The sequence below is a fragment of the Ochotona princeps genome, chromosome 31 (genome assembly GCF_030435755.1).
Source record: "Ochotona princeps isolate mOchPri1 chromosome 31, mOchPri1.hap1, whole genome shotgun sequence".
In the NCBI taxonomy this organism is placed as follows: Eukaryota; Metazoa; Chordata; class Mammalia; order Lagomorpha; family Ochotonidae; genus Ochotona; species Ochotona princeps.
The window spans coordinates 4,011,026-4,037,408 of record NC_080862.1 but is presented as its reverse complement, the minus strand read 5'-3'; the positions used below and the strand labels follow the sequence as shown (position 1 = coordinate 4,037,408).

The 26,383-nt window shown below is 43.4% G+C and overlaps 2 protein-coding genes across 9 annotated transcripts in view; both read left to right on the top strand.

Moving 5' to 3' along the window:
* Positions 1-26,383, top strand: part of PRUNE2 (prune homolog 2 with BCH domain) — a 146,944-nt gene that overhangs the window by 101,832 nt on the left and 18,729 nt on the right. For 6 of the 8 annotated variants that reach the window (XR_009244446.1, XM_058657396.1, XM_058657395.1 and 3 more), the window contains exons 10-12: positions 13,715-13,794; positions 15,893-16,093; positions 22,112-22,285. Coding sequence is in view for 7 of the 8 variants with exons in the window: in XM_058657396.1 (XP_058513379.1) it covers positions 13,715-13,794; positions 15,893-16,093; positions 22,112-22,285 (455 nt within the window). In the remaining variant the exon portion in view is untranslated. Of the gene's footprint in view, positions 1-13,714; positions 13,795-15,892; positions 16,094-22,111; positions 22,286-25,222; positions 25,583-26,383 lie in introns of those variants that run through there. The other 2 variants (XM_058657397.1, XM_058657391.1) reach the window with 2 other exon arrangements.
* Positions 20,994-21,515, top strand: LOC101536196 (ubiquitin-like FUBI-ribosomal protein eS30 fusion protein). The gene has a single exon (XM_012928874.3). The coding sequence runs from the start codon at positions 21,033-21,035 to the stop codon at positions 21,471-21,473; it is 441 nt and encodes a 146-aa protein (XP_012784328.2). The 5' UTR covers positions 20,994-21,032; the 3' UTR covers positions 21,474-21,515.

Genomic DNA, 26,383 nt, shown 5'->3' with positions numbered 1-26,383 from the left:
ATTTGATTATTATTGTTGTTATTCTCGTCTGTGATGATAATGGAGTTAAGAAAAATCAGGGAAAATGACAGTTTTTGAAACTGTGCAGGATTCTTGCCTACTTGGGGGTATTTCAATGTCTGTTTAGTTTGTTTAGCAAATAAGACAGCCCTGATCTCTGTGGCATTTTAATTTTTGATGTGTTTGCTAATGATTCATGAAGCTAGTGAGTGCACACGTCTTTGTTTTTGTCGCGGAGCTGGTCTTGTAAGTCTTTCAATTGATCTACCTGAATTCTAAACTGCAGAAATAGGTCATCTTTGTCTTTCCAAATGATAAGGCAGAAATTCCACCTAGAGAATAAAGGTATTTTACTGAGGACTGAAAGTGATGTGAAGACTAAAAAATTCCCGTCTGGTCAATTACCCTCCCACCCCCTGGAGAAAAAAAAAAAAGAAGAAGAAAGAAAGGGAGACCAGAAAAGCATAATTGGTGAAATTCTTATGTGGAAACAAACCTAGGTTCCAATACAGAAGTAATTAAAATATGACTCAGCCCGAGATCGGAGTCCTGACCAGACTGATTTCAGGGAAGGAATGTCATCTCCATAAATGGCCACCATCCCACCGCACCTGTGAACTTTTGACATGCATCCATCTTATATAAACTGCTGTGTGAGCACAGCTCCCATAACCGCTTCCAACCCGGCCATGGCCCGAGTTACTCCAATCGAGCAGAATGAGGAGCTGTTCCTCAACGACTCATTGGAAACTCTTCATTGGATAAAAACTTCCTTCAATTGTAATGGACAATATGCACCCAATGTAAAATCTGAAATAATTAGATTAATGTGCCTAGTGACAAAACAAAAACACCCACGGAATTTTCTTATAGGGAAATCTTAAAAGATCTATTATCCAGGGGGAAAAGAATGAATAGCCTTTATGGAACTATCTCTATTGGCAATTTAGACAACTACAGAAAAATTAAACTCTGCACTTCAAAATGATTTGGGTCTGGTCCTGCAGTCCAAACCAAACAAGATGAGGTTGTTGTCATTTCCAGTCTGCAGCACCTAAATTTCCCTTGGGATTTCACTTTGTAATTCAAAGTTAGCCTTTCCATCCTAAACAAGGTCTAATGTCTCCCCAACCCCACTCCTGCACTTAATAAGTTAGAATTTTTTTTCTATTAACAAAAAGTCAAAGAAACTTTTTCTGACTGTTTGGGCTCTGTTTGGTGCATACAGTGAATGCCTGGTTATGTCCCACTCTGATTTCATTCTTATGGGGGTTTGTTCTTGTGGAAAGATTTCTGCTTCCAGAATACATACGTATGTCAAAGATCCTGAGAGAGGTTTGCAGATCCAATAAGGGCAGCTTTTTCCTCCAGTTTGCCCTTCGTCGGTCGTTAAGATTTTTCAGATAGGGCCTGGCATGATAGCGTAGAGTTTAAGGTCCTTCCTTGCCTTGCATGTGCCGGGATCCTATGTGGGCGCCGGTTCTAGTCCCAGCAGCTCCACTTCCCATCCAGCTCCCTGCTCCCATGTGGGAGACCTGGAAGAGCTCCTGGCTCCTGGCTTCAGATTGGCTCAGCTCCAGCCGTTGCGGTCACTTGGGGAGTAAACCATCGGACGGAAGATCTTCTTTGTCTCTCCTCCTCTTTATTTATCTGCCTTTCCAATAAAAATACATAAATCTTTTTTTAAAAGTCTATTTGTTTAAAAAAAAAAAGATTTTTCAGATAGAGGTTGGTAGTGTTTGCATTTAGGATGCTTTCTTGATTCCTTGCCAATCCCGGTTCACTGTACAGTTGGGCAAAGCAGAAGGAGGGAGAAAAGACAAAGAAAATTAGCACAGGTTCAGTTCTATTCTACAGATTAGCCTGTCTGCATCAGAGTTGACAAGAGCCTTTGGATATGGCTCTTCTGGATGAATGACAAGAGCCCTGTCACACCGTGAGTGGCTGCTGAAGAGGAACAGAGGCAGGGGCAGAAGTAGATTTCCCCCACCGAGCTTCTTACTGCTGAGGGCTGCTGCTGAAGGTGGCTGTATTTTACCAATAGCAAACTGCCTGGTATTTTGTGGTAGTTGTCTAATTTTCTGTATTATTTTATTATGAGGTTCAACTGTCCAAGTAATATAAACTGAAATAAATCTTGCAGTTGATTTTTATTCACTTCTTGAGCTTACAGGCAGGCACGTAAGTCCTTGTTAAAGTAGGTGATTGGCTAAGATCGCAGTCAGTGGCTGGCTGGGCTTACAACCCAAGAGTCCTCTTCCTTCCTTTAAGGCACCGCTTGGGGTACCAGCAGCATCCCATATCTGACTCTCTGGTTTGAGTTTAGGCCTGCTCCAGCCCTAATTGTTGTGGCCAATTGGGGAGTGAACCAACAGAAGCTTTCTCTCTTCTTCCTCCTACTCTCTCTTGTATCTACCTTACAAATAAAATGAACATAAATAAGCAGAATGTTTTAAAAATAATAGATCATACGATAAAAACTCAACATAAAAGCACCACATGTAAACTACTATTGCCCCTGAACCACAAAATTTGCCAGAGGAATAAAAACGTGTTGTCACTTAGCGATTACATTTTTCTGTATCCAGCTCCAAGATTATCTGGCAAAGGTTGATGATATTAAAAATTCTGGAACCAACTCTTCCTAAAATATGGGAGTAAAGCCAAGATAGTGTGAGTCCAAGAGAGCAACTGAGCAAGAGGTAGGTTAGGAAGACAGGTGAAATGGGAGGGGAAGGAGAGCTAGATATTAATCTATAGACAGGTCCATGGTGCTGGGAGAAAGCAAGCTCAAGAGTCAAATGCCGTTCCTGGGCCCATGATGTGGGAGCTTTCTTTGTATGTTAGATGAAACTTAGGAGAGTTTAAAGCTCATGTCTTTACGACAAGCAGAAGTTCGAGTTCACTGAATTTTTCATGTACTTAAACAGCTTATAAACTCAAGCTTGACAGTAGCTTGATAGGTATGTGACCGGTCTAATCTGTAAACTTTATTTTCTAATACTAATATCTCTTCTAATTCTAATATCTCTCGACAGGGTCCTGCAACCAGAAATGTAAGCGATGAATAAAACAAAGTCATAGAATCCCATATAATGATATCATTCTGTAGATGCTAATTCTTTTAGAATAAGCACATGTGTCTCCCTGAGTAGCTATCCACATTTACACCATGTTGGTATATCTCCTACCAACAACAACAACAAAAAAAGAGAAATTTCTAAGTGAATCAGTGCCCTCCGAGAGGCTGGCATAGCTGTGTGATTACTGAACATATCCTCAGGAGAGTATAAAATTAATCAAGTCTTTGTAAATTAGGTTTGTAGAATGTGATTATACTGCAGTGAGGCACATGTAAGTAAGGGTGGTGGCCTTGCTCAGTCCCTAGGGCCCAGCTTGGTGTGCTCTCTCTCTCTCTCTCTCTCTCTCTCTCTCTCCCTCTCTCCCTCTCTCTGTCTTCATTCCAATCTGTCAGGCACTGGTTAGAAAGCGTTCTAGTGGAAAAATGAAGGGAAGTGCTGAAATGCCCTTTGTAGCTCCGAGGACTCTTCCTCTTGACACTGGACATGCTGGTGAGGACGGACACCGTACTGTTTTTCTAGGGCTGCCGTGCAGAGTCCCACAGAGCCGGGGGGTCTAGCCAGGAAGAGTGTGTCTGCTCATAGTTCTGGAGGCTGGACCTCTGAGCTCAAGCTGCCAGGAAGGCTGGCTCATTCTGAGGCCTCGCTCCTTGGCCTGTAATTGGTTGTGTTTCCCAGTGTCTTCCTTGGATCTTTCCACTCACTGTGTGTATATGTTGTGTTCAAGTTTATCTTCTTATAAGCATATCATTCATACTGGGTTACAGCTCACCCTAATGACATAATTTTAACTTCATTCCCTCTGCTAAAATTTGCTCCTAAGCACATCCCCATTTTGAAATTCTAAAAGTTAGGACATCCATATTAAGAATTTTGGAGGATGTAAATCAGCCCAGAGTACATATCTTAAGAATGTGACAGCGAGTCTGATGGAAAATTCTGGTGTTTCTGTGACTCTTATCCATGGTTTCATTTTCTGCTGTTTCAGCTAGCAACAGTCAACTGCTGTCAGGAAATATTAAATTTCAGAAATAAACAATAGTGCTGAATTGTACACTGTCCTGACTCTCATCAGAGCTCACACTGTCTCGTTCCTTCATGCCTTAAACATGGATTATCCCTTTGTCCAGTGTATGCACACTGTATTTAGTAGTACACTGCATATACTTAGCGTATAACACACAATAGTCACTCAGTAGCCACCTCAGGGAGCCAATTGACTGAGTACCGTGGAACTGTGTTCACATAACTATTAGTTTATCTAATAGTGGTCCGGAAGCACAAAACTAGCAGTTCTGCTACGACAAAGTCACTGCCTCCTGTGAGTAGAAAAGTGAGACGTGTTCCATTTAATAAGCAAAGAAAAAGGAAGCGGTTACTACCATCTACAGCCAATGTTCTTCCATAAAGAAGGAAAAGTGAGGTTGTGCGTTTGTGTTCCCTCATACCTCAGTGGGAAAGAGTGACTGTCCTGGTGTGTAAGAATGCGTATTTAATATGCAACAAGGTGGAGGAATCCATCATGGTGGGAGGGTTTGGGGAGGGGTGGGGAGAACCCAAGTACCTATGTAACTGTGTCACATAATACAATGTAATTAATGAATTAAAAATAATAAATAATAATAAAAAGAATGCATATTTAAAATGTGTGTATGGATGGATGTATCAAGGAAAATAACACTTAAAAAGAGTTCAGTACTCTCTGATTGCTAGAACCTATTGGGAACCTTGGAACCTACCTCAAATAAGGGGGAGTGACTGTATTTGCATTTTTATACAATTCTAGGTGGTATATCAACCTACAGATACGTAAAAACCTATATACATATATGTAAAAATATTGTAGCTTATTTATTTTCATAAATAATATATTTTATAATAAATAGGTGGCACATCTTTCTGTAAGGTGTCTAAGAAATAAATACCCTTTAAAAGTCTAAACAATTTCCATTACAGAGGGACTTCTTTTTAAAAATTTATTTTATTCAAAGACAGAGATACAGAGAGATGGATCTTCCATCCATTGGTTCATTCAACAAATGTCTGCAGTGATCAGGGTTGGTCTAGGCTGAACTAAGAGCCAGGAACTTCCTCCAGGTCTCCCACATAGATGGCAGGGTACTTGGGCCATCTTTTGTAACTTTCCCAGCACGGAACTAGATTGGAAGTGGAACAGGCAGAACTCGAATTGACACACCCACGTGGGATGCCAGGGTTGCAAGCTGCAGCTCAATGTGCTACACCATAAGTAGTGATGCTTGGCATCTTTTCATATGCTTTTGGCTACATGTCTATAATCTTGAGGGGGATATCTATAAAAGTCCTTTGCTCATTTAAAATACTATTATTTTATTGTTGTTAGGTTATGCGAGTTCATTATATATTCTGGACATTAACTGCTTGTCATATATATGACATGGAAATATTTCTTCCCTCGTCATGGGTTGCCTTTTAGCATTTTTTCTTTTTGAGAGAGAAAGAGAGAAACACTCTCCTATCAGCTGATGCACTCCCTAGATGCCCATAATGGTGAGGGGCTAAGGCTGGGAGTCCAGAGGAAATTCTCTGGGTTTCCCATGTGTGTGGAGAAACCCCACAAGTTGAACTCTCATCACTTCTGCCCAGGGTGTGTATTAACAGGAAGTTGGCATCCAGAACTGGAGTCTGGGGTTGAAACCAGGCATGCAGTGTAGGACACAGAGATCTTACTTGGCATCTCAACTGCGGGGCCAAATGCCTGTCCCTGCCATTCACTCTTTTTTTTTTTTTTAAGATTTATTTATTTTTATTGGAAAGGCAAATATACAGAGAGGAAGAGAGACAGAGAGGAAGCGCTTCCTTCCAATGATTCACTGTCCAAGTGACTGCAGAGGCCAGAGCTGAGCCGATCCAAAGCCGGGAGCCAGGAGCCTCCTCCAGGTCTTCCATGTGGGTGCAGAGTCCCAAGTCTTTGGACCATCCTCGACTGCTTTCCCAGGTCACAAGCAGGGAGCTGGATGGGAAGTGGGGCGACTGGGATTAGAACCAGCACCCATGTGGGATCCTGGTGCTTTCAAGGCGAGGACTCCAACCGCTATGCTACCGCACCGAGCCCACCATTCACTCTTGAGTGAATCCTCTGAATACAGGCTTTTAGAAGCTCCATGCTAAAACCTACGACCACACCTGCCTCTGTGTCTGCTTGGACTCCAGGATGAATAGAGCACCTCCTGTGTGTTCCCATTCTATATGTGTCCCATCAGTGCCTGGCCTGAGCTTAGGGGAAGCTCAGAGCAGGGTTGGATCCCAGGAATCTACCCATGTGTTACTGGAAGCCTGCTTCCTGCTGTCCCCTGGAAAGCCACTTGGGTTTAACAAGTGATTCAAATTTATAATCACAGACAGGGTCTGTGTGGGAATGAAAAGGCAGCGACATTTAGTATTAGAGGAACATGAGGAACAATGGACGCATTAGGAAGGGAGTCCATAAGACGAAATTAGGATGATTGATCAGAAAGGCTGAACACAGGTGCGTTTCTTCAGCAAGTGTTCGTGGCATGCCAGCTGTCAGGCAGTGCTTTCTGCCCGGTAGGCATGGCGTGGCCGGATGAGTAGCAGCCCACTCTTCGGAGCTGCCCATGGGATGGAAACAGAAAACAGGAACAGAAAGCAAGGCCTTAAAGAAAGCTAATTTTAAGAAATGCCCGTTTTTGAAGTACAAGACTTTCAGAACCAGAGTTTCAAATTTTAGGACAAGAAGACCATAAAGAAAATAACAAGATTTCATGAGTTAATAAGGATACAGGGGGAAAAAAAAGACAAAGCTTGAGAGTGGGGGAAAGAAAGCAAAAGCAAAACAGACAAGAAAACAGTAAAATAAAACAAAGTAAAGAGACCAGATCATTGGAAAAAAAGACTTTTTGAGTCCCTGACCCCACAATTCCCACCCCGGAGACCCGGAAAGAGTTCTTGAGTCTTGCCTTTGACCTGGCCCAGCTCTGTTGGGGGCATTTGGGGAGCATATCAGTAGATGGAAGATCTCTCTCTGTCTCGTATATCATCTCTCTCTTTACCTCTGTCACTCTCTCTGTGTCTCCTATTGTTCTGGTTTTCAAATAAATAACACTTAAAACAAGAGAAACTATTAAACACAAAGTACAGGTATGGAAAAATGGACTGCAATGAGGGATAGAGTTAGATCAATTTCAAACAACCTTCTGCAAAAGATGAATCAGCAAGGTTATTTACAGCAGCTTCCGTGAAAAAGCAGGTAGCGCCCGTGTCTTGTTTATTTTAGTATCCCGACTGCTGGCACCAGTTGGATTTAGAGAAAGTCCTTGCAATAAGGAGCAAAATGCAACAGAGTTCGTTTGGATCTCCCACATAGACAGCAAGGACTCAGGCACTTGAGCCATCTTCTGCTTTCCCAGGTCCATCCACAAGGAGCTGTGTTAGACGCAGAGCAGTCAACACTGACACAATGCTGATGTCTCATGCTAGTGGTTAACCCACTATGCCACAAAGCCATTTGTTTAAGAGTAAACATCTTGGGCCCGGCGGCATGGCCCAGTGGCTAAAGTCCTCGCCTTGAAAGCCCCGGGATCCCATATAGGCGCCGGTTCTAATCCCGGAAGCTCCACTTCCCATCCAGCTCCCTGCTTTGGCCTGGGAAAGCAGTCGAGGACGGCCCAATGCATTGGCACACTGCACCCGTGTGGGAGACCCGGAAGAGGTTCCAGGTTCCCGGCTTCGGATTGGCGCGTACCGGCCCGCTGCGGCTCACTTGGGGAGTGAATCATCGGACGGAAGATCTTCCTTTCTGTCTCTCCTCCTCTCTGTATATCTGGCTGTAATAAAATGAATAAATCTTTAAAAAAAAAAGAGTAAACATCTTTTTTATATACGTCTTACTGGACATTTATGGGTATTTTATACTATGTATTCTTAGCACTACTGGCCAAAGAGTATCTGCATTTAAAATTTTGATAGCTACAACAAAAACCTGTACCTTCATTTATACTGCTTATATTTGTAAACACACATTGGGGTACCCTTGTACCAATATGTACTAAAGTTTCGCAGTTTTTAAAATATATCCAATTTTGAGAAAATAAGATATCATTCAAGTTGCTTTACTCTAAAATAGAGTAAACACACTCCACTCCAGGCCAGGTGGCATACATCCATTTTTGTCCATAAAGGTTCTGTTCTGTACCTGTTCATTTGCATATTGCCTATAGGTACTTCTGTGCTACAGGTGCAAAGCTGGTTTAACCCAGGGCCTGGGACCACCCCCCCGCATCACCGCCCGAGCCCAACATGTCTGTTACCTGGTTCCTTATTGAAAATCTCTTCTGTGCCTAGTTAGTGAGAAGTCAAAGATTTTAAGTGTTGTGCCACACCCTGTGGGTCAGCAAATATAACTGCTTGAGCAGCGGTATCTCTGTGTGTTGATATTTCTGGTGCCAGATTGTCTGGAACATTCCGGCGACTCTGAGTGACTTAGGAGAAGGAGGTGAAGTAAAAACAGAGCAGCCATTGCCCTGTGTGTTGGGGAACTGAAATCTCGGGAGTTTCTCGCTCCGGTGGGAGGGCAGGGAGGCTTCTGCACCTCATCTTCGCAAAGGAGACTCTAGGTGACCCCGAGCTGGGGCGTGTGGCTGGACAGGGCAGTAGGAGCCTGTGAGGAGACCCTGTTGTTCCTGTTGCTTACAAGTTCTGTGACACTCCCGTTTAAAGGCGGAGTCTAATTCTCCTTTATGTGTGAGCTGAACTTGGTAACTTGCTTCTGAAGGACCAAGTAAAGTAGAAGAGACATCCTGTGTTTCCTAAAACGAGATCCTTAAAAAGACTGGGATTTCCTCCTTGTTCTCGCCGTGACTATTAGAGCAGGAAGCCAGCTGCCATTCTGTGGATGCCATCCAGTGAGTGCATGTGTGTAGAGGGGTTGGGAGGTGGGAAAAACGGAAGGGCAGGCTTGTTTCAAATAGAAGATTGTAAGAACATGAAGAATGCTCAGTGCAAGCTGAGTGAAAGAGACTGTGGGACCTGATCCTGCTGTGGAGATCAGAAGAGACCTGGGGACTGAGACGTCAAAGCCAAGGACAGGATGTGTAGGATTAGCAAAGGTAGGAGGGGAGAGGCAAAGGGGAAAGGCGGTTCAAGCTGGGAGCTGTGGGTCACAGTTGCCTTATGTAGCCTGGCCTGGTGTCATGGCTCTCTTCTTGGGGTCAGTGGGAACAATGAAAGCACCACATTAAGAAGTATATCCAGTTGGCGATGCAGGATATTCTGTTCACAATTTGGAGAAAATGGAATGTGAAATGAAACAAAAAGGAAGGGTCATGAGGTTTCTGTAAGAAAAAAAAAATGGGTTTGAACCAAGGCATTAGCTGTTAAGAATGGAGCGGAGGGCTCGGCAGCGTGGCCTGCTGGCTAAGGTCCTCGCCTTGATCCCATATGACTGCTGGTTCTAATCCCGGCAGCTCCACTTCCTCTCTATCTCTCCTCCTCTCAGTATATCTGACTTTGTAATAAAAATAAAATAAATCTTTAAAAAAAAAAAAAAGACTGGAGCGGAGACGAAAAAAAAAGAAAAGAAAAATTAGTGCTGGTCTAGGGCTTGGATGCCCAGGTGGTTAGTAAAGAGGTCCACCAGGATGCGGAGTATATGAACTGGTTCCTGATGCCTAATGAGTCATCTCACTGTTTAACACCTGCAAACAGCAAGCATTTATCTCCAGGCTTCTGTATGTCAAAAATTCAAGAGCGGATTGGCAGGTGGCTTAACTAGGTGAATAAGTCTCATATTTTTTTCTGATAGAACCATAAAGCCTTAGATCATCAGTGACTATAGTCTAATTTTAATTTAAAAAAATTTTTATTTCATTTGTTTGAAGGCAGAGGTACTGAGACAGGGAGGGAGAGACAGAGAGAAAGATTATTCATCCACTGGATCACTCCCCAAACAGCCACAGTAGTTAAGGCTGGTCCAAGAGCCTGCAGCTCCATCCAGGTCTCCCATGCGGATGGCAGATGCCCAAGAAGGTGGACTATCATTTGCTGCTCTCCCAGGTGCGTTAGCAGACAGCTGGATCTGAAGTGGAGCAACTAGGACATGAACTTGTACCCATATGAGATGCTGGTGTTGCAGGCAACCATTTAACCATGTAAGCACAGTGCAAGCACCAATCTTAATGACTTCATTTGTATTTCCTGCACCGTGCAGATACTTGGCACACAACTAAATGTCTCCAATTTTTGTAGGTCCCCTTTTATTTTCTACTACAGATGGATTACACTTTCAGGGAAATAGTTCTTTTTCTCATCCCCTTTGCATTAAAGGGGCAGTTCTTTAATAAAGCTAAGAACCATATTTAGAAGTTCAGATCTAGGCCATTCTTATGGCACTTGAGGTCAGTCAGTACTGCTGTGGGACCCAAAAGCCTGTGGTCAGTCCAGAAACCCTGTGGGTTCCTTTTTTTATTATCTGTCTCTACTAACCTGTTGCTTCTAGGACATAGGATTTCCACTGGTCTCTTTCAGGTTTACAAATATATTACAGATAAACCCATTGAAACTTGCAAATGTAAGGTGAGAATCTATTGAACACACCTGACTTATGGACTATCCTAGTTTAGCAACACAGCACACTGTAGAGTACCAGTTGGTTTCGCCTTATGATAGTAAGGCTATTTAATGGGTTTTTCCCCTCTATTTATGCGACCATTTATTTAGGTTAAAGTTTCCATATATACCAGTGATAAAAAAAATTTTGAAATAACTTACTTAAATAAATTCAAAGAAAAAAATCAATAAGTTGAAAAGTTACAGATGGTTATGAAAATAGTCATAAAGGTGAGATTCTTCTGTTTTGTTTTCAAGACTTTTATTTGTCCAAAAGGCTGATAGACAGATTGGGGTTGGCGGGAGGACAAAACAGAGAGATTCATTTTCCACCTGCTGAGTCACTGCCCAGATACCCACCATAACCAGGTCGGAACCGAAGCCAAGAGCCACGAACTTGAGCTTGGATGATTATCCATGTTTTTTCTCGGGCACATTAGCAGGAAGCTAGATCAGAAGTGGAACAGACAGAACTCAGTGTGGCAGTCCAGTATGAGACGAGTAGCCTAAGTGGCAGTTGGACACGCTGCACCACCACACTGGTCCCAAAATGATGTACTGATACTCAAGCTTGTGGCATTCTTATGCATATTCATGTGCTTCTGAGTTTCACTCCCCATTTCACTACAATGTTCTACTGTGCTTTAGCAACCCGAACAAAAAGCTCTGTCTGTCAGTTTGACTGTAGGTTGGAACATGAGAAATGGGTTATTTAAATTAAGAACTAAACGTTTGAGCATACCATGTGTCAAATATGTCCTTAGACACAATCAATGTTAAGCTGTATAGAGTGCGCTAGACAGATGATGATGCTGTCACGAGTTAGCGCTATGTCTGGGGAAAATTTCTTTCTTGCTAATACTCCCAGCAAGCTTTACCCATAATCATCAAAGTAGGCAGAAGGGGCACTCTCCCTGCCTACCCCTCAATGCTTGCTTTTGGGCTCTCTGCCCAGAGAGTGCAAGTGCCACTTTTCAGGAGCCAGAGCAAATCATGCCATTTCCAAGGGAGCTGGGAAGTGCAAGATGATCACACACCGGGAATTGGAGAACAACAGTAGTATTAGCACACCTGCTGACTCCTCTAGGTCTAGACATGGATGAAGATCCACGGTAGAATCAGACTGATGGTGGCAGGTTAACGTGCTGCTTATGACACTGCTGGTTCAAGTCCCAGCTGCACCACTTCTGATCCTGCTCCCTATACACTTGTCTTTAATGATGAAGTTTGTGAAAAAAAGAATTAAAAGATAAATGTATTGTGGCATAAAAATTGAAATCCATGAATTTTTCTTTCATAAAATATATTTTTGTAAGCACATTTAAGGCCCCTCATATGCGTGTTTTTTTAATGCACTAAAATAAACTTTTTATTCCACTGTCCATAAACTAGAGAAATGCATGGAGAACCATGGTCAGATTTTTAGAAGTGTAGACTTGTCATCATTTTCTCTTGTATATTCCTTTTATTTGTCATATTCAAAGGGCCAATACAGAAGGTCCTGGGCTAGGCTCTGATCAGAAGCAGGAGATGGTAAATCTTTCTTTGAAGAAAATTCGTATGTATTTTTATTGGAAAAACAAATTTACAGAAAGATCTTCCGTCTGCTGCTTCACTCTCCAGTGGCCGCAAGGACCAGAGCTAAACTGCTCCAAAGCTAGGAGCCAGGAGCTTCTTGTGGGTCTCCCATGCATGTACAGGATCCTGAGGCTTTGGGCCGACTTCTACTGCTTTCCCAGGCCACACGCAGGGAGCTGGATGGGAAGTGGAGCAGCCAGGATACAAACTGGCACCCATATGAGATCTTGTTGCATGGAAGGTGAGGATCTAGCCGCTGGGCTATCATGCCGTGCCTGAGGTGGTAAATTTTGACCGGAACTGTGTTCCCAGCATTAGAATTTAAATTTTCAACAAAAAGGAGAAAGATAGCGTTAATTTCTGCCGTCTCAGGATTGTCAGGCACTCTACTTTCCTCTCTTTTTCTACAACTCAGTGACGTAATGGTGTCTCCCTGCTTTAGAAAACACAGCAGGAGGCCAGCAGGGGAGGCTGTCTGCCCAAGTTAATACAGGTAACCAGAGGCTCAAAAAGCTCAAAGTTACCCAAGGCAAGTGAGGTCAGCATGCTTGGGTTTGTCTCTCCTCCAAAGCACACACATTACTTTTCTTTTTGGAAAAATCTATATTAACTGTCCTTTGAAGTATTGTTCATTGGTCACATGTCCTGTTCCTGGACTTTTTACTTGGCATGTGTTTACATTTGTAAGCTGGTGGAACAGTGACGCTGGTGTGCTTCAAGTCCACGATGTCAGTGTTGGCAGTTCTGCTTCGAAGTAAGTGTAAAAAGGCTTTACTCTCAGTCGTGGCCACCGACGATGGCTTTAGTACGCATTCTTGTCTAGGGGCAAAGGCAACTTCTTCTCCACTGAAATTTCCCTATCCGATCAGTGCTGAATAAAACCTGAAGACTCACAGACTTATCAGTGAGCAAAAGGAATGCATCATAGCACAGGCAAAAATCATATCAATGAGTTTCAGAAATTGCTGTTTCTCTACAGGAGGGGTGAACAAGCGGATACCAAGGGAACAGCAAATGTTCATTTGGGAGAATCAGTGGATTGGAAAAACAAATGCGGCTTAAGGACAAAGTCTCATTGGCCCACAGAATCCACAATGATCTGTAAAACGATTCTCTTGGGACCAAAAATAGAAAACAATAACATGTGTCAAAAGTGTGTCTGACTGTGTTGACTGACTTCAATCTTCTGTGATGAAGTTAAGCTCATAAAAACTCCTTGGCATACGGACTGGATCAGATGTGAGGATACCTGAAGGAAGCCTGTTTCCGCATTTGCCCCAAGTTCCTTCAGTTTAAAATAATTGACATCCCAGGATGCTGTGGTGGTCGGGTGACAAAGGCTGCTGTTCTTCACTTGGCTTCGTAAACATCGCCCTGATCTCTCTGAATTCCCTTTTCATAGAAAATCGTATTCCACATGAGTTTTTATTCTTTGCTTCGCTCTCTTTCAGACTGCTGCCGGAGGATGTAGGCATGGACAGCCCGCTTGAGGAGGGCATGCTGGGTTCCGACGGTGCAGACATGAGGCCGGGTGAGGAGATGTATTTGTTTCCTGCATTCCACACCCAACTGTTATTCAGTGGAAGGAGCACTTCCTGTGCATCCAACCTGAGATTTCAGTTATAAACGGCAAGAGTGAAGCAGAGGTGTCAGAGGAAGGTGTCAGGCTCACTGGGTAATTTCAGAGCTGATGTGAGTCTTGACGCTCACTGGTGCAATGGTGTGGAGCACATTTTGTCTGCTGGGCCACAACCTTATCTGGCAATGTTTTTAGTTTCTATGATAATTGGCTGTATTCTATACCATGATATCTAGTCATTACTAATGACCTACATGACAAAATTTACTCATAATTATGAGAATGTTTGAAAGTGGAAACAATTCATTGAAAATGTTTACTATCTTTTATTTGTTGGTCCACATGACTTTAATGAGACTTCCCAGCCCAGAGCAGGATTCATCTAATGTTCCTCTGATAGTTTTTCCTTATTCTTGAAATACTGTGAAATTCACCTTGAATCCATTTTTTTTTACCAACAAATTAACTGAACCCTCATTATTTGCAATTCTGTTTGAAATACAGATTAACTTCAAGTGTCTTGCATTCCCAGTACCCTGGTTCATTCATCAGCCTGAAATATTATCCAGTGTTGTTGAAGTTTTTATAGAGCTTCATCTCTAACTTCTCACATTTGTACCAGAGATCAGTGGGTGGGATAAAAAGTCCCAGTCTGCTGGTCACTTCTCGTTTGGTTGACCAGCCATACATAAGAAGCTATCTAGGAGTCCCACCTCAAGTTAACTCATTATCAGAAACTCAGGTATAATCCATGAGGACTTGTTATGAACAGTAAAAGGCATTCCTATCACTCAGAAAATTCCTAAGGATTTAGGAGCTATGAGCCTGGTGCCAGAGACAGAGACTGAATGTGCTTCTCATTACATTCGGCAAGGTGAGCCTGGTTATAAACTGCTTTTCTAGCTCTACTTCCATTAAAACCACAAGAACAGCCACATACACACCACAGGGCAAGGGTAGGAGCTCTGTTACTAACAGCATAAGTTTATTCTTATGGGAACTTATTTCAAGCAATATTGGCCTAAGAAGAGGTCATGCTTGGAGTGAGCAGCCAGCCTAGCAGCTAAGACACACACATCCCACACTGGCGTGTCTGACTTCTGCTCCAGGCTCCGACTCCTCAGGCCAGTTTCCAGCCAGTGCAGATCCTGGGAGATGGCAGTGATGGTTCAAGAGGTTGGATTCCGGGGTTACGTTCTGGGCGCTCAGCTTCATCCTCAGCCACGGCGGCCATCTGAAGAGTGAGACTGTGGGTGGAAGCTGTCTCTTTATCACTCACATGTTCTGTCCTTCAAATAAATGAAGGGTTAGTGACTGCTGTTACAGGGCCACAGAATGTAACCTGAGAAAATACCACAGGTTTTGTTAGGAAAACAATTATGTTACAAACAAAAACAAACCTAGGCCATTCAAAGGAAGATCATACACAGAATTGTCAGGACATGAAAAGAAGTATTCTGGGAGTATCTGAGAACACAAGAAATGCAATTATGTTTTCTTCTTTTTTATTTTTATTATACAGTTCTACAGACTCAAGAATTTCCCTTAAGCACCACACCCCACAACTCCCTATCTCCCGCTGATTTCCCCTACATTATCGCAACAGTATAATCATTCAAAAACTTTCAAGTTCATCATTCTGCTGTTTAAGTGTATCCTGACCTTGTAGTTACAGACAAGGAGAGAGTTAACCTCCACTCTATAAGAGCAGACATCAACACGGACTATTAGAAAGTATGTACATAGGTTCACTTGTTTTCTTGTTACACCTCATAAAATATTAGAGCAATGTCAATTTTTCAAATCTAAGTATGGGATGTCCAGAGACTAGTATTCTAGTATTGCTTTCTATCTCCATCAACCAAAGCTGATGGGCCTGAAGGAAGTCAGGCCAGGACCTGCTGTTCAGAAGAGATCCCTATGCTCTATAAAGGTTTGTAACAAGTCTGTCTTTCCTGGCAGGTAATGGTTCACATTTTGGCCCAAACTCTCCCTTGGCGGCCAGGTTTAGGTTCTTATGCCTGACGTTACTATTATTTCTTTCCTCTAGAACCTCCTAATTCTCTGGACCTTAACAGTTCTCATCCTCGGAGAATCAAACTCACAGCCCCAAATATCAACCTTTCTCTGGACCAAAGTGAAGGGTCCATTCTCTCTGATGATAACCTGGACAGTCCTGATGAAATTGATATCAATGTGGACGAACTTGATACTCCTGACGAAGCAGATTCCTTTGAGTACCCTGGCCATGGTAAGTCACTAGGTTGCTCAGTGAAATGAGAAGTGGAAGATGATCTGACTGGAAACCAGGAACAAGTCCCACCCCTCCCCATTCTTGTGCTGGTGGCTCCTTACTGCGATTTCTAGACACTTTTGTTTGAAGCAGGTGTGAGTCGCAGAAGTTGTACTTCAGATTCGCTATAGTTATCAAATCCCAACTTTCTGCCAGGCCTTATGCCAGGCCATGGGAATATGGGAAGGAAGGCTGTTGGATGCTGTTTGGGAAGAAGACTGGGGCTGGATTGGCAGAAGAAGAGAATGTAATTTGGAAGGTAAGATCTGGAGCTGAGAAAGCAAGGTTTAGTAATTCCTTTGTAGGTACCCACACTGTCTGCAATGTTTCTTTCCCCAGCTCCTTAGATGAGTAGTTCCCTCTCCTTCTGACTTCAGAGAGGCCTCCACGGACTTCTGGAATCAGATGTGCTTCCCATATCCCTGCCTCCCTCATCCCGTCACGCCCTATCCCTATTTATTTTCCATGTATCCCTAGTTCAAATGTTATTTTGTAACTATTTGCTTTATTTATTTATTGTCTTTCTCTCACCTTTAGAATGTATGCTTCATGAGGGAAGGGTCTTTGTTTTTTTAGATGCTTTTTTTCCATTCAAGCAGGAAGGAAAGATAGAGTGGATAGAAGGGGGAGAGAATTAAAGTTTAAAAATTAAAACAACAACAAAAACCTGGAAGTTTCACCATCAAAGACTGACACTTCTGATATGAATATCAGTGTCGCTCTAGTTCTTTCTCTCTTTTTAAAAGATGTATTTATTTGAAAGATGGAGTTACAAAGAAAGAAATTTTCCTCTAGTAACAGAACTAGCTGACTTCCTAAATGGTTGCAACTGGCCACGGCTGAGCCAAGCCAAAGCTAGGGACTTCGTCTGGGTCTTCCAGATGGGCAAGCAGGAACCCAGACACTTGGTCTGTCTTCTGCTGCTTTTTCAGAACACTACAGGGACATGAGTGGATTGGGGTATGGATGTCATAGGCAACAGCATCACCTGCTATGGCTCAGTGCCGCTCCCCAGTTCTTTGTTTTGCTCAGTGAAATCTGGTTGCATCTCAGTGCTTCTAGCCAAGTGTGCTCACCTGCTGTCAGTCCCTGGCCCGACTCAGTACAGGCATTCCATAGTGACTCCCTAGCCATCAGCTGGCTGCAAACAGATGAGCACTCCTCAAGGTTGGGATGAAAGGACATTTGAGAATTAGAAATATTGTATTTTGTTGTATAAAATGTGACAGTGTCTCATACACATTTTTTAATTACAAGGTTTTAAAGCCTTCTAGGGATCACAGAGAATAGTTCATGTGTTCGCCCAGTGAAAATCCCAGTAACTACTCATGTGTTTTTTCTGCTTCATGATTATAAATATATATACACACATATATGATTGTTTTAAAGATTTATTCATTTTTCTTGGAAAGGCAGATATACACAGAGAAGGAGAAACAGGGAGGAAGATCTTCCATCTGATGATTTACTCCCTAAGCAACTGCAACGACCAGAGCTGAGCTGATCCAAAGCCAGGAGCCCAGGACTCCTTCCTTGTCTCCCATGCAGGTGCAGGGTCCCAAGGCTTTGGGGCGTCCTCGACTGCTTTCCTATGCACAAGCAGGGAGCTGGATGGGAGGCAGGGCTGCCAGGATTAGAACCGGCACCCATATGGGATCCTGGAGTGTTCAAGGCGAGGACTTTAGCCACTAGGCTATCGTGCTGGACCCATGAATTTTCTAGACAATGTGACTTTTCAGACATGAATAGGTGTTTGGTGTATGCTTGCCAGTTTACTATTTGGTTTTATCTTCAGATGCAGTTAGCTTTTTTGTACTACCAAAAATGAATGTAGTCATATTATTTTGATCAAAATAAGTGGTATACAATCTATTTGGGATGATTACATTTTTTTAATTGCATGGGGACACACAAAAAAGCATGTGTGCATCTAAAGTAGGCTTCTAATCTTAAAAAGCAATGCTGCAATTAAACAAAATTCTGACTTTAGAGTCATGCTCATGCCAGCAGTTCCACTCACAGAACGTAATTAATAATTTCATTGGCTTCGCTAATTAGTCCAGCCACAAGTCAGTGAGCCAACAAGCAACAGCTGTGAATACCGTACATTTAGACCGTGCCTTCACAAAGCTTAGAGCTTCATTTCCTCAACTTAAAAAAAAAAAGAAGCAGTAAATTACTTGTTCTACAATATTTTATACTTAAATAGAATTCATATTTTATCCTTATCATCAAGTTCGTAAATTTCTATACAGTTGTCCCTCAATAACTATTGGTGATTAGTTGCATGACTCCTGTAAATACCAGAATTTAAGGATTATAAAATTTTATGATTTTTTTAAGGATTTATTTATTTTTCCTGGAAAGTCAAATTTACAGAGAGAAGAAGAGACGAAGAAGATCTTCTGTCTGCTGGTCCACTCTCCAAGTGGCCAAAATTGCAAGAGCTGAGCTGATCCAATGCCAGGAGCTTCTTGTGTGTCTCCCATGCAGGGTCCCAAGGCTTTGGACCATCCTCAACTGCTTTCCCAGGCCATAAGCAAGGAGCTGAATGGGAAGCAAGGCTGCCAGGATTAGAACTGGTGCCCACATGGGAATCCTGGTGCGTGCAAAGCGAGGACTTTAGCCACTATATTTGAAATATAAAACTTTAAATCACCTCTAGGAACAGCAGTGGCTTGCTCTCATCCCATATCAGAATGCCTGACTGGAGTGTCGACTACTTTATTGGTGATCAGCTTCTTACTGATGTTTGTGGTGGGAGGCAGCAAGTGGTAGCTCATGTACTTAGGCACTGCTGCCCATCTGGGCGATCCAGGCTGAGCCTCTAGCTCCTGTCCCAGCCTGGCCCAGCCCTCACTGCTGGTATGTGGAGAATGAACCAACAGGTGAAAGGTCTGGGTCTGTTTATCTTTCTGTGCCTCCCAAATAAAATGAAAATAAATACAAATCTAAATAAATCATGTCTAGATTACTCATAATACCTAATGTAGTGTAAGTAGTTGTACTGTGTTGTTCAAGGTTTGAAACAGTCATTTTATGTTTAATACAGACGTAATTTGCAAAAGGTATTTTTGATCTGTGTTTGATTTGCTGGGTGCATATGGAAGCCATGGATACGGAAGGCTGGCGTAATTATTGGGGTTGTGATCCTGTAGATTGAAACATACGAGTAGGACGCAGAAGAAGGTCTTGAATTCAGTCTCTCCTGCCATTCTAACGGTCTTCCCCAGCTACTCCATCCCCTGCTGCTGCCCCCAAAAGTAGCCTTTTTCTGCTACTACAAGAGTCCTTGCAAAAAATTCAAGAAAAATGAGTCTTAAAAGTCGATTTTGGCACAGAAAAAGTTTTAAATCCATACAAGGTCATTTTTTTTATAATACATATTTTTCATAAACTTTTTGAAGGTCTCCTACAGGCATAGGGTGTTTTGCACCAAAATAAACCTCGCTTTGAATTCTAGCTCCCACCAGCTTGTTTGCAGTTTTCTTGTATATGAATATAAAGTTCTTGTGGTATGATCTGCTGGTCCTGCCTTGCCACCCCTCCACTTCCCTGTTCCTGTGCAGAGCTTTGTCACACCACATCTGAATCTTTTATTTTTATAAATAGTAAGGCTGTCAAGCAAAGGGGTGGCGACTGAGAAAGCTGGTAATTAAAGCAGACACGGTTCTTTTTATTTAGTTGACACAATTATGTTGACAGAGTTAGCCACAGGCATGCTTCCAGGTCTTAAACAAAAAGAACACAATTGTAACCTAAGCAGAATTTTAAAGTCCACTTGTATTTTCAGATAGGGGGTATATATTCAGATACTGTTTCCATAAAATAAAAATTCATATTGAAAACATGCTATACATCTGAACAGCTATATTTTGTAAAATGCAAACAGTAATCACGGAAGAGGGATGAAATATGTATCTATATATATAAATAACTTTAACCTTGAAGTATGAAAACTACATGTTTTAGGTTTTCTTCTGTGAGAGAGAGAGAGAAAAAAAAAACAGAAGCAGAGAAAGAGTCTGCGGGTTCACTCTCCACATGGCCTCAACAGCCAGAGCTGAACAAGGCCAAAGTCAGGAGCCAGAGGCTTCTTCTGGCCCTCCCATGTCAGTGGCAGCGACCCTAGCACTGGGCTCTGCTCTGTTGCTCTTCCCAGCGACCCCAGCACTTTTCCCACGCTCTGCTGCTTTTCCAGGAAGCTGGAACAGGACCCGGGCAGCCAGGAATTGAGCCAGCGCTGATACACCAGTTCGGACGTTGTCTTTCATAAAGTAGAAATTTTTTTATTCTCATGTTCAAATTCATCAATTGTTTTGTAGGTTGTGTATGTGGTATTTTATCTAAACAGTTGTTTCTGTATACAAGGTCAATTATGCTTTGTTTTATGTTATTCTCTAGGTCTGTGGCCCCTTTTGAGTTTATTTTTTCTGAAACATAAAAGGTCTGGGTCTACATTCCGTTTTTTTCCCCACATGTGGCTATCCTGTTGTTGTATCCCATTTGCTGAAACTGTGTTTGCTCCATTGAATCATTCCTGCGCCCTTGTCAAAGAGAGTCAGCGATTTGCATGTGGGTTTTGTTGCACTTTTACAACTAGAATCAATAGTATGGCTTATAAAAGCTGTTTAAGTTCAATAAAAGGTTATAGAAAACAGCAATTGTGCCCTCATTCCGAAGGCCCCTCTGGGGTCCACGGTGAATACAACAAAGAAGATTTGGTGGATGACAAGATCTTTGCAAGAAGTAGCGTATGTCCAAGAGCCTCAGATGACAGCACATGCTGAAGTTTAGAGCCCTGAGGGAGAGGAGACCGATGGTAAACAGAGTTCTAAGAAGACAACTAAGATTGGGCTCCATCTTGGTGGCGGCGGCGGGAGGTTCCACAGTTCGGATGTCACAGACGCGCTGCCTTGCTTCGCCAGTCGCCGACATGCAGCTGTTCGTCCGCGCGCAGGAGCTCCACACCCTCGAGGTGACCGGCCAGGAGACGGTCGCCCAGATCAAGGCTCATATGGCCTCCCTGGAGGGCATCGCCCCGGAGGACCAGGTCGTGCTGCTCGCGGGCACCCCGTTGGAGGATGACGCCGTCCTGGCCCAGTGCGGGGTGCAGGCCCTGAGCACGCTGGAGATGGCCGGACGCATGCTGGGCGGTAAAGTCCACGGCTCCCTGGCCCGCGCGGGGAAAGTGCGAGGTCAGACTCCGAAGGTGGCCAAGCAGGAGAAGAAGAAGAAGAAGACGGGCCGGGCCAAGCGGCGCATGCGGTACAACCGGCGCTTCGTCAACGTGGTGCCCACCTTCGGCAAGAAGAAGGGCCCTAATGCCAACTCTTAGGGTACCCCGCAACCCTGGCACTAATAAAACTGCTTTGCCCACTCCAAAAAAAAAAAAAAAAAAAAAAAGAGAAGAAGACAAGTAAGATTAACATCCAAGTAAGAAAGAAGAAACAAAGAGTTCCAGACAGATGGATCGATTTACCCAAGTCATATAGTCTTATATCTAAAGCCAAAGAGAATGGCTTTTTGTCCTCAATAAGTTGGCCTGTGCTGGTGGGGACACAGTGGGAGCCGAGGTGAGCCATTGCTCTGTAGGTCATGGTGGTGGCTGGTGATATTGGCCAAAAGGGGTAAGACTGCTTTCCAACTGGACTTCATTTTACTACGCTGTGTCATACATAATTGGGCACTTCTGAATGTATAATTACAGTGTCTTCCAGAACACAAACACTTTATTGTGGCTCTCTTACAGATGACTCTATTTCCAGGAACTTGTATAAGTGTTCCTTTATTTCCCACTCATTTCTTAGTTTTGATTGAATGTTCTGAGTTTCTAAGCTAAGTGCAGAATTGGTTAATGGAGGTGATTTGGTGGTTACTTTGGCTTGGCCAGGAGGGAGCTTGCAGTGTAGGCAATTGGGTGCCTCCATTGTGGAGGTCTTGTTCTCTTAGTCCTGTTCTCTGCTTCATTTCCAGAAGATCCCACAACCAACAAAGATTCCGGCCAGGAGTCAGAGTCCATTCCAGAATACACAGCCGAGGAGGAGCGAGAGGACAACCGGCTGTGGCGAACGGTGGTGATTGGGGAACAGGAGCAGCGGATTGACATGAAGGTCATCGAGCCCTACCGGAGAGTCATTTCTCATGGAGGTAGTCAAGCTCTGTGCAAACCTGGGTGCTGGGACAAGGGTAGACACTCTTAAAGAAAATGAAACTGGGGTACTCTCTGGCATGACATCTCTAAGATATTATTTTGCAGTCAATTCTGCAGCGAAGTTTGTTGCTGCACAGTCAATTCAATAAGCATTGGAAAGCCTAAACAAAAACCTTTTCCATGTCAAAAATGCTCTTCACATACTACATAGTTGATAGTTACCATCTTCTTATTTTTGCAAAAAAAATCTATTTTCTTGTTTATTTGAAAGGCATATTGACAAAAATAGAGGAAAAAACATGATGAGAAAGCGAGGTCTTCCGTTTACTTTCAGGGCTGGGCCAGGCCACAAGTAGGTCGCATGAACTGTGTGAGGGTCTTCCCTGAAGGTGACAGGGACTCAACAACTTGAGCCAACATGTGTTTCCTTCCCAGGCATATTAGCAGAGCAGAAAGTTGGATTAGCAACAGAATACTCAGTGCTCAAACCAGACATTTCAGTTGGGAATGCAGGTATTCCAAATGGTGTCTTGACCCACTGTGCCACAACCCCATCCCCAGTTACTGTCTTCTTCACAAATTTCTCAAAAGTCATTGTTGCCCAACTTCATACAGTATGTTTGGAATTCCTGTAGTTGATTGTAGGGTTGGACTGAATGGTTCTGAGTGTAACACCAGGATCACCATGACAGAGGAGCTTCTTATTACAAAGCAATCCTCCTCGGAAACCTTAGGAAATCTTTTTTGACTCAGCCTGGTAATTTTTTCCCCACCTGAATGTACTTTTCTGTAAGCCACGTCAAATATGGGCAGGATAAGAGCCCATTCAGGTCAAAAGTTCTACCCATTTAAGTGAGGGATGAGGGACAGAGAAATGTATATTTTGTATTTCAAATATTTTCTTAGGGACTTGAAGAGTCTATGTGGCCTTGATTAAGTTGGGGTTTACAGCAAGTCAGATGGGCATGGGCAACACATTTCATATGGTTGACTGCAGAAAGCTTCGATGGCTTTTTGACGTCTTGGCTGCATGCACTGCTTTCCTGAATCCTGAGGCATCACTGTGGCATCCAGCTGTTTCCGCGGCCGTGTGAGCTGACAACCCGGCTGTTGCTGTCTGCGTTCTCTCTTCCTTAATGAGGACTGGGGAATGAGAGTCTTGGCTCCGCATCGAACTCTATTTTCTAACCAACAGAAGGACTCTTTGTTATTCCAATCAAACATCTGTCACCTTCAGTCCCACACACTGCTACCTCCATATAAGTGTGAAGAACCTCACCAGAGGAGAAGGAATGCCAGTAGGTGCCCTACCCTAATCTTTCTTTGCTCTGCCTCACTGTCAGAGCTGAAATGATACCTTGACCCAGCACTAACTGCTGTGGAGCAATGGCAAAGAGAAAACTTTGCTCAACCCTTCAGATCCAAGGCTGGCCTGACTTGCTAAAAATGACAGACAACTGGCTTTACAATCCACCTTTCTGTGCTTAACCATGAAACCGACAACTGGAACACAATCCGATTCTTACGATAAGGTCACTCCTGATTTTCTTGCTTTTTGGAAATAAGAACAAAATTCAATAAACTAAACAAAGGCTGGCTGTGAGAGTAGCCTGAGCTCATCCTGAAAAGTGGAAAAAGTGCAGAAGAGTCTGTCCACATACATGGAAGCTGCCGGGCGATTATCCCAGTGTACATTGTAACCTCTCTGTTCTAAAAGAGCAATCATGTTGTGAATGAGACAGGCTCACTGCTTTGCTGCTGTCCTGGGTTGAATTCTCTCTGAATACTTCAATGGATTAGTGTAAGTGTTTTTGGAGTAACAGTGAAGTCAAGCAGATTGAGTAGATGGGTTCTGTCCATTAACCTGATGCCCATGTCAGGAGGAAGTGAATGCCATCAGTAGGAAAGCTGATGCTGCTGCCTGTCCCAGCTTATTAAAGCCTTCACTGAGACTATAGGGCTAACCTGGTTTGCTGAGCTGCTCACCCGGGCACTTGCTCATTTCTGTTCCATGTTGTGTGCTCGCTTTTTGTCTGTGTGACTGGTTTGTTTTCAAGAGAAAGTCCCCTTTCCTTTCCCCAGCCCCGCCTTGGCCTTCTCCAGGGCCTAGCCTGCATGAGCGTGTCTGCAGCTGCACTCCTAGCAACATTAGCAAGATGCCATCCTTGCCCACCCCCTGGTTGCTGTTTGTGCTCTGTAGGTAAAGACCATTGAGATGCTACCCCAGAACTTGGTCTTTGGTATTGGAAACCTAAACTACTTTACTACAGCTCAATGCTGATAGGATCTTCTTCATGAGCCCCACCTACTGAGTTTCTTGTCCAGCTTCTGTAGAGCATTTTAAGAGCAGCACTTACTCTGATGTCCACATGATTCGTAGTGCTTCGCATTTTGCTGTGAGGATGTTTTTCCATTTGGACTAGCTGGACAGTGCTCTATGTAGTAAAGTATAAGATGAAATGATTAACAGTATTGCAAAGCCAGGCCTGCCCCAGATCCATGCTAGTTAAGAATACTAGCGCACAAAAACAGTGTTTAAACAGTTGATTCTTCAGCCCCAGTGATCTTGAAATGAGCTATGGCTAGAGGCCCTGAACCCAGTGCAGCAGAATGAGGGCCAAGGCCACTTTAGCCACCTAGGGGTCAGTGACCCTGGCATGTAGCTTACTTTCTCTGGATCTCCACTACACAACCAGGTAAAGGAGAGTAATTGCAACATCAGCATTCAAATCATGTAAGCCCGCAAGCAGGGTCCCTAAAAACACAAAACAAGGAAGGGGTGGGTGGTTTTCAGCCAACATGACGGGCTCCTTTGGATGTCAGAACTTGGAGCAAGAGAGCGCACAGGAACAAGGGAGAATCGTCTCATCATGCCAAAGAATTTTACCAAGGAGTTTCCTTTCTTCTTGTTGTTTTCTCTTATTTCATTCTAGGAGATTCAGGTAACCGTGTTGCTGGACAAACGATCCTGAAAAGAAAGAATGAGGGGAAGCGTCACAGGCTGGTGTGTGTGTGTGCGTGTTTGGGTTGAGCCTGTGACATCTTTCCTTCTTCCTTCATTCCATTTGCTGGCCAGCAAACCTGTGTCCCATCCTTTTCGTGCCTCTGTGTGCCACTGCAGGTAAGGTTTGCTCCAGAGGGTCCCAGGAAGCTCCACAGTGGGACTGCTCTCACATTCCAGCACACACACACACTGGTGATGTTTATGGAGCAGAGGCTCGGACGTTCAGTTCTCTTGAAAACCAAACATCCTGTGAGTTGTGCTGCCGCCAGTAAGAAATTGCACTTGCAGAAATCATACATTTTTTAAATTCCTTTTTTAAATATTTGCTTTAGTTTTTATTGGAAAGTCAGGTATACAGAGAAGAGGAAAGACAGAGGAAGATCTTCTGTCCATTGATTTACTCTCCAGGCGGCTGCCATGGCCAGAGCTGAGCCAATCCAAAGCCAACGTCAGGAGCAGGGTCCCAAACCTTTGAGATGACCTCAACTGCTTTCCCTGGCCACAAGCAGGGAGCTGGATGGATGCAGGGCCAATGGGATACAAACCGGCACCCATATGGACTCACAGAGCAAGGCGAGGACTTTAGCCACTAGGCTACTGCACTGGACCTCACTAACTTTTTTTTTTAATGAAGACACATGCCTTACTTAGACAGTGATCATAAAGCAGTAAGTTGGTTGAATAAACTCTGATTAAGATAGCACTACAGCAAAAAAATTCAGGGCCTTGTTTCTAGTTTTACAACATGCCAAACACAGATAGCATTTCTATTTATGACCTGGATTGCCATTTAAGATGCTTTTGTAGATACTGTGTATAAACTCCAATATTTCCTAAATTTTAAAAAATGTGTTAGGAATTCTCCAGAGATAGAACCAGGAGGTTAAAGGAGCTGAACACCCACGATGGTGACGTTATTCGGACATCCTGGAGCCAGACAGCTGCTTTTGGTGAAATGCCTTGAAGGGCATTCTTACTTGCTTTTCAGTTGCACTACTTGTGCCTCTTGTCTGTTTCAACCCATGTTGTCTTGTCTTTGTGCCACGTGTTTATCGCGTACCATCCTAGTGTTAGGACTAGTGTAAATAAC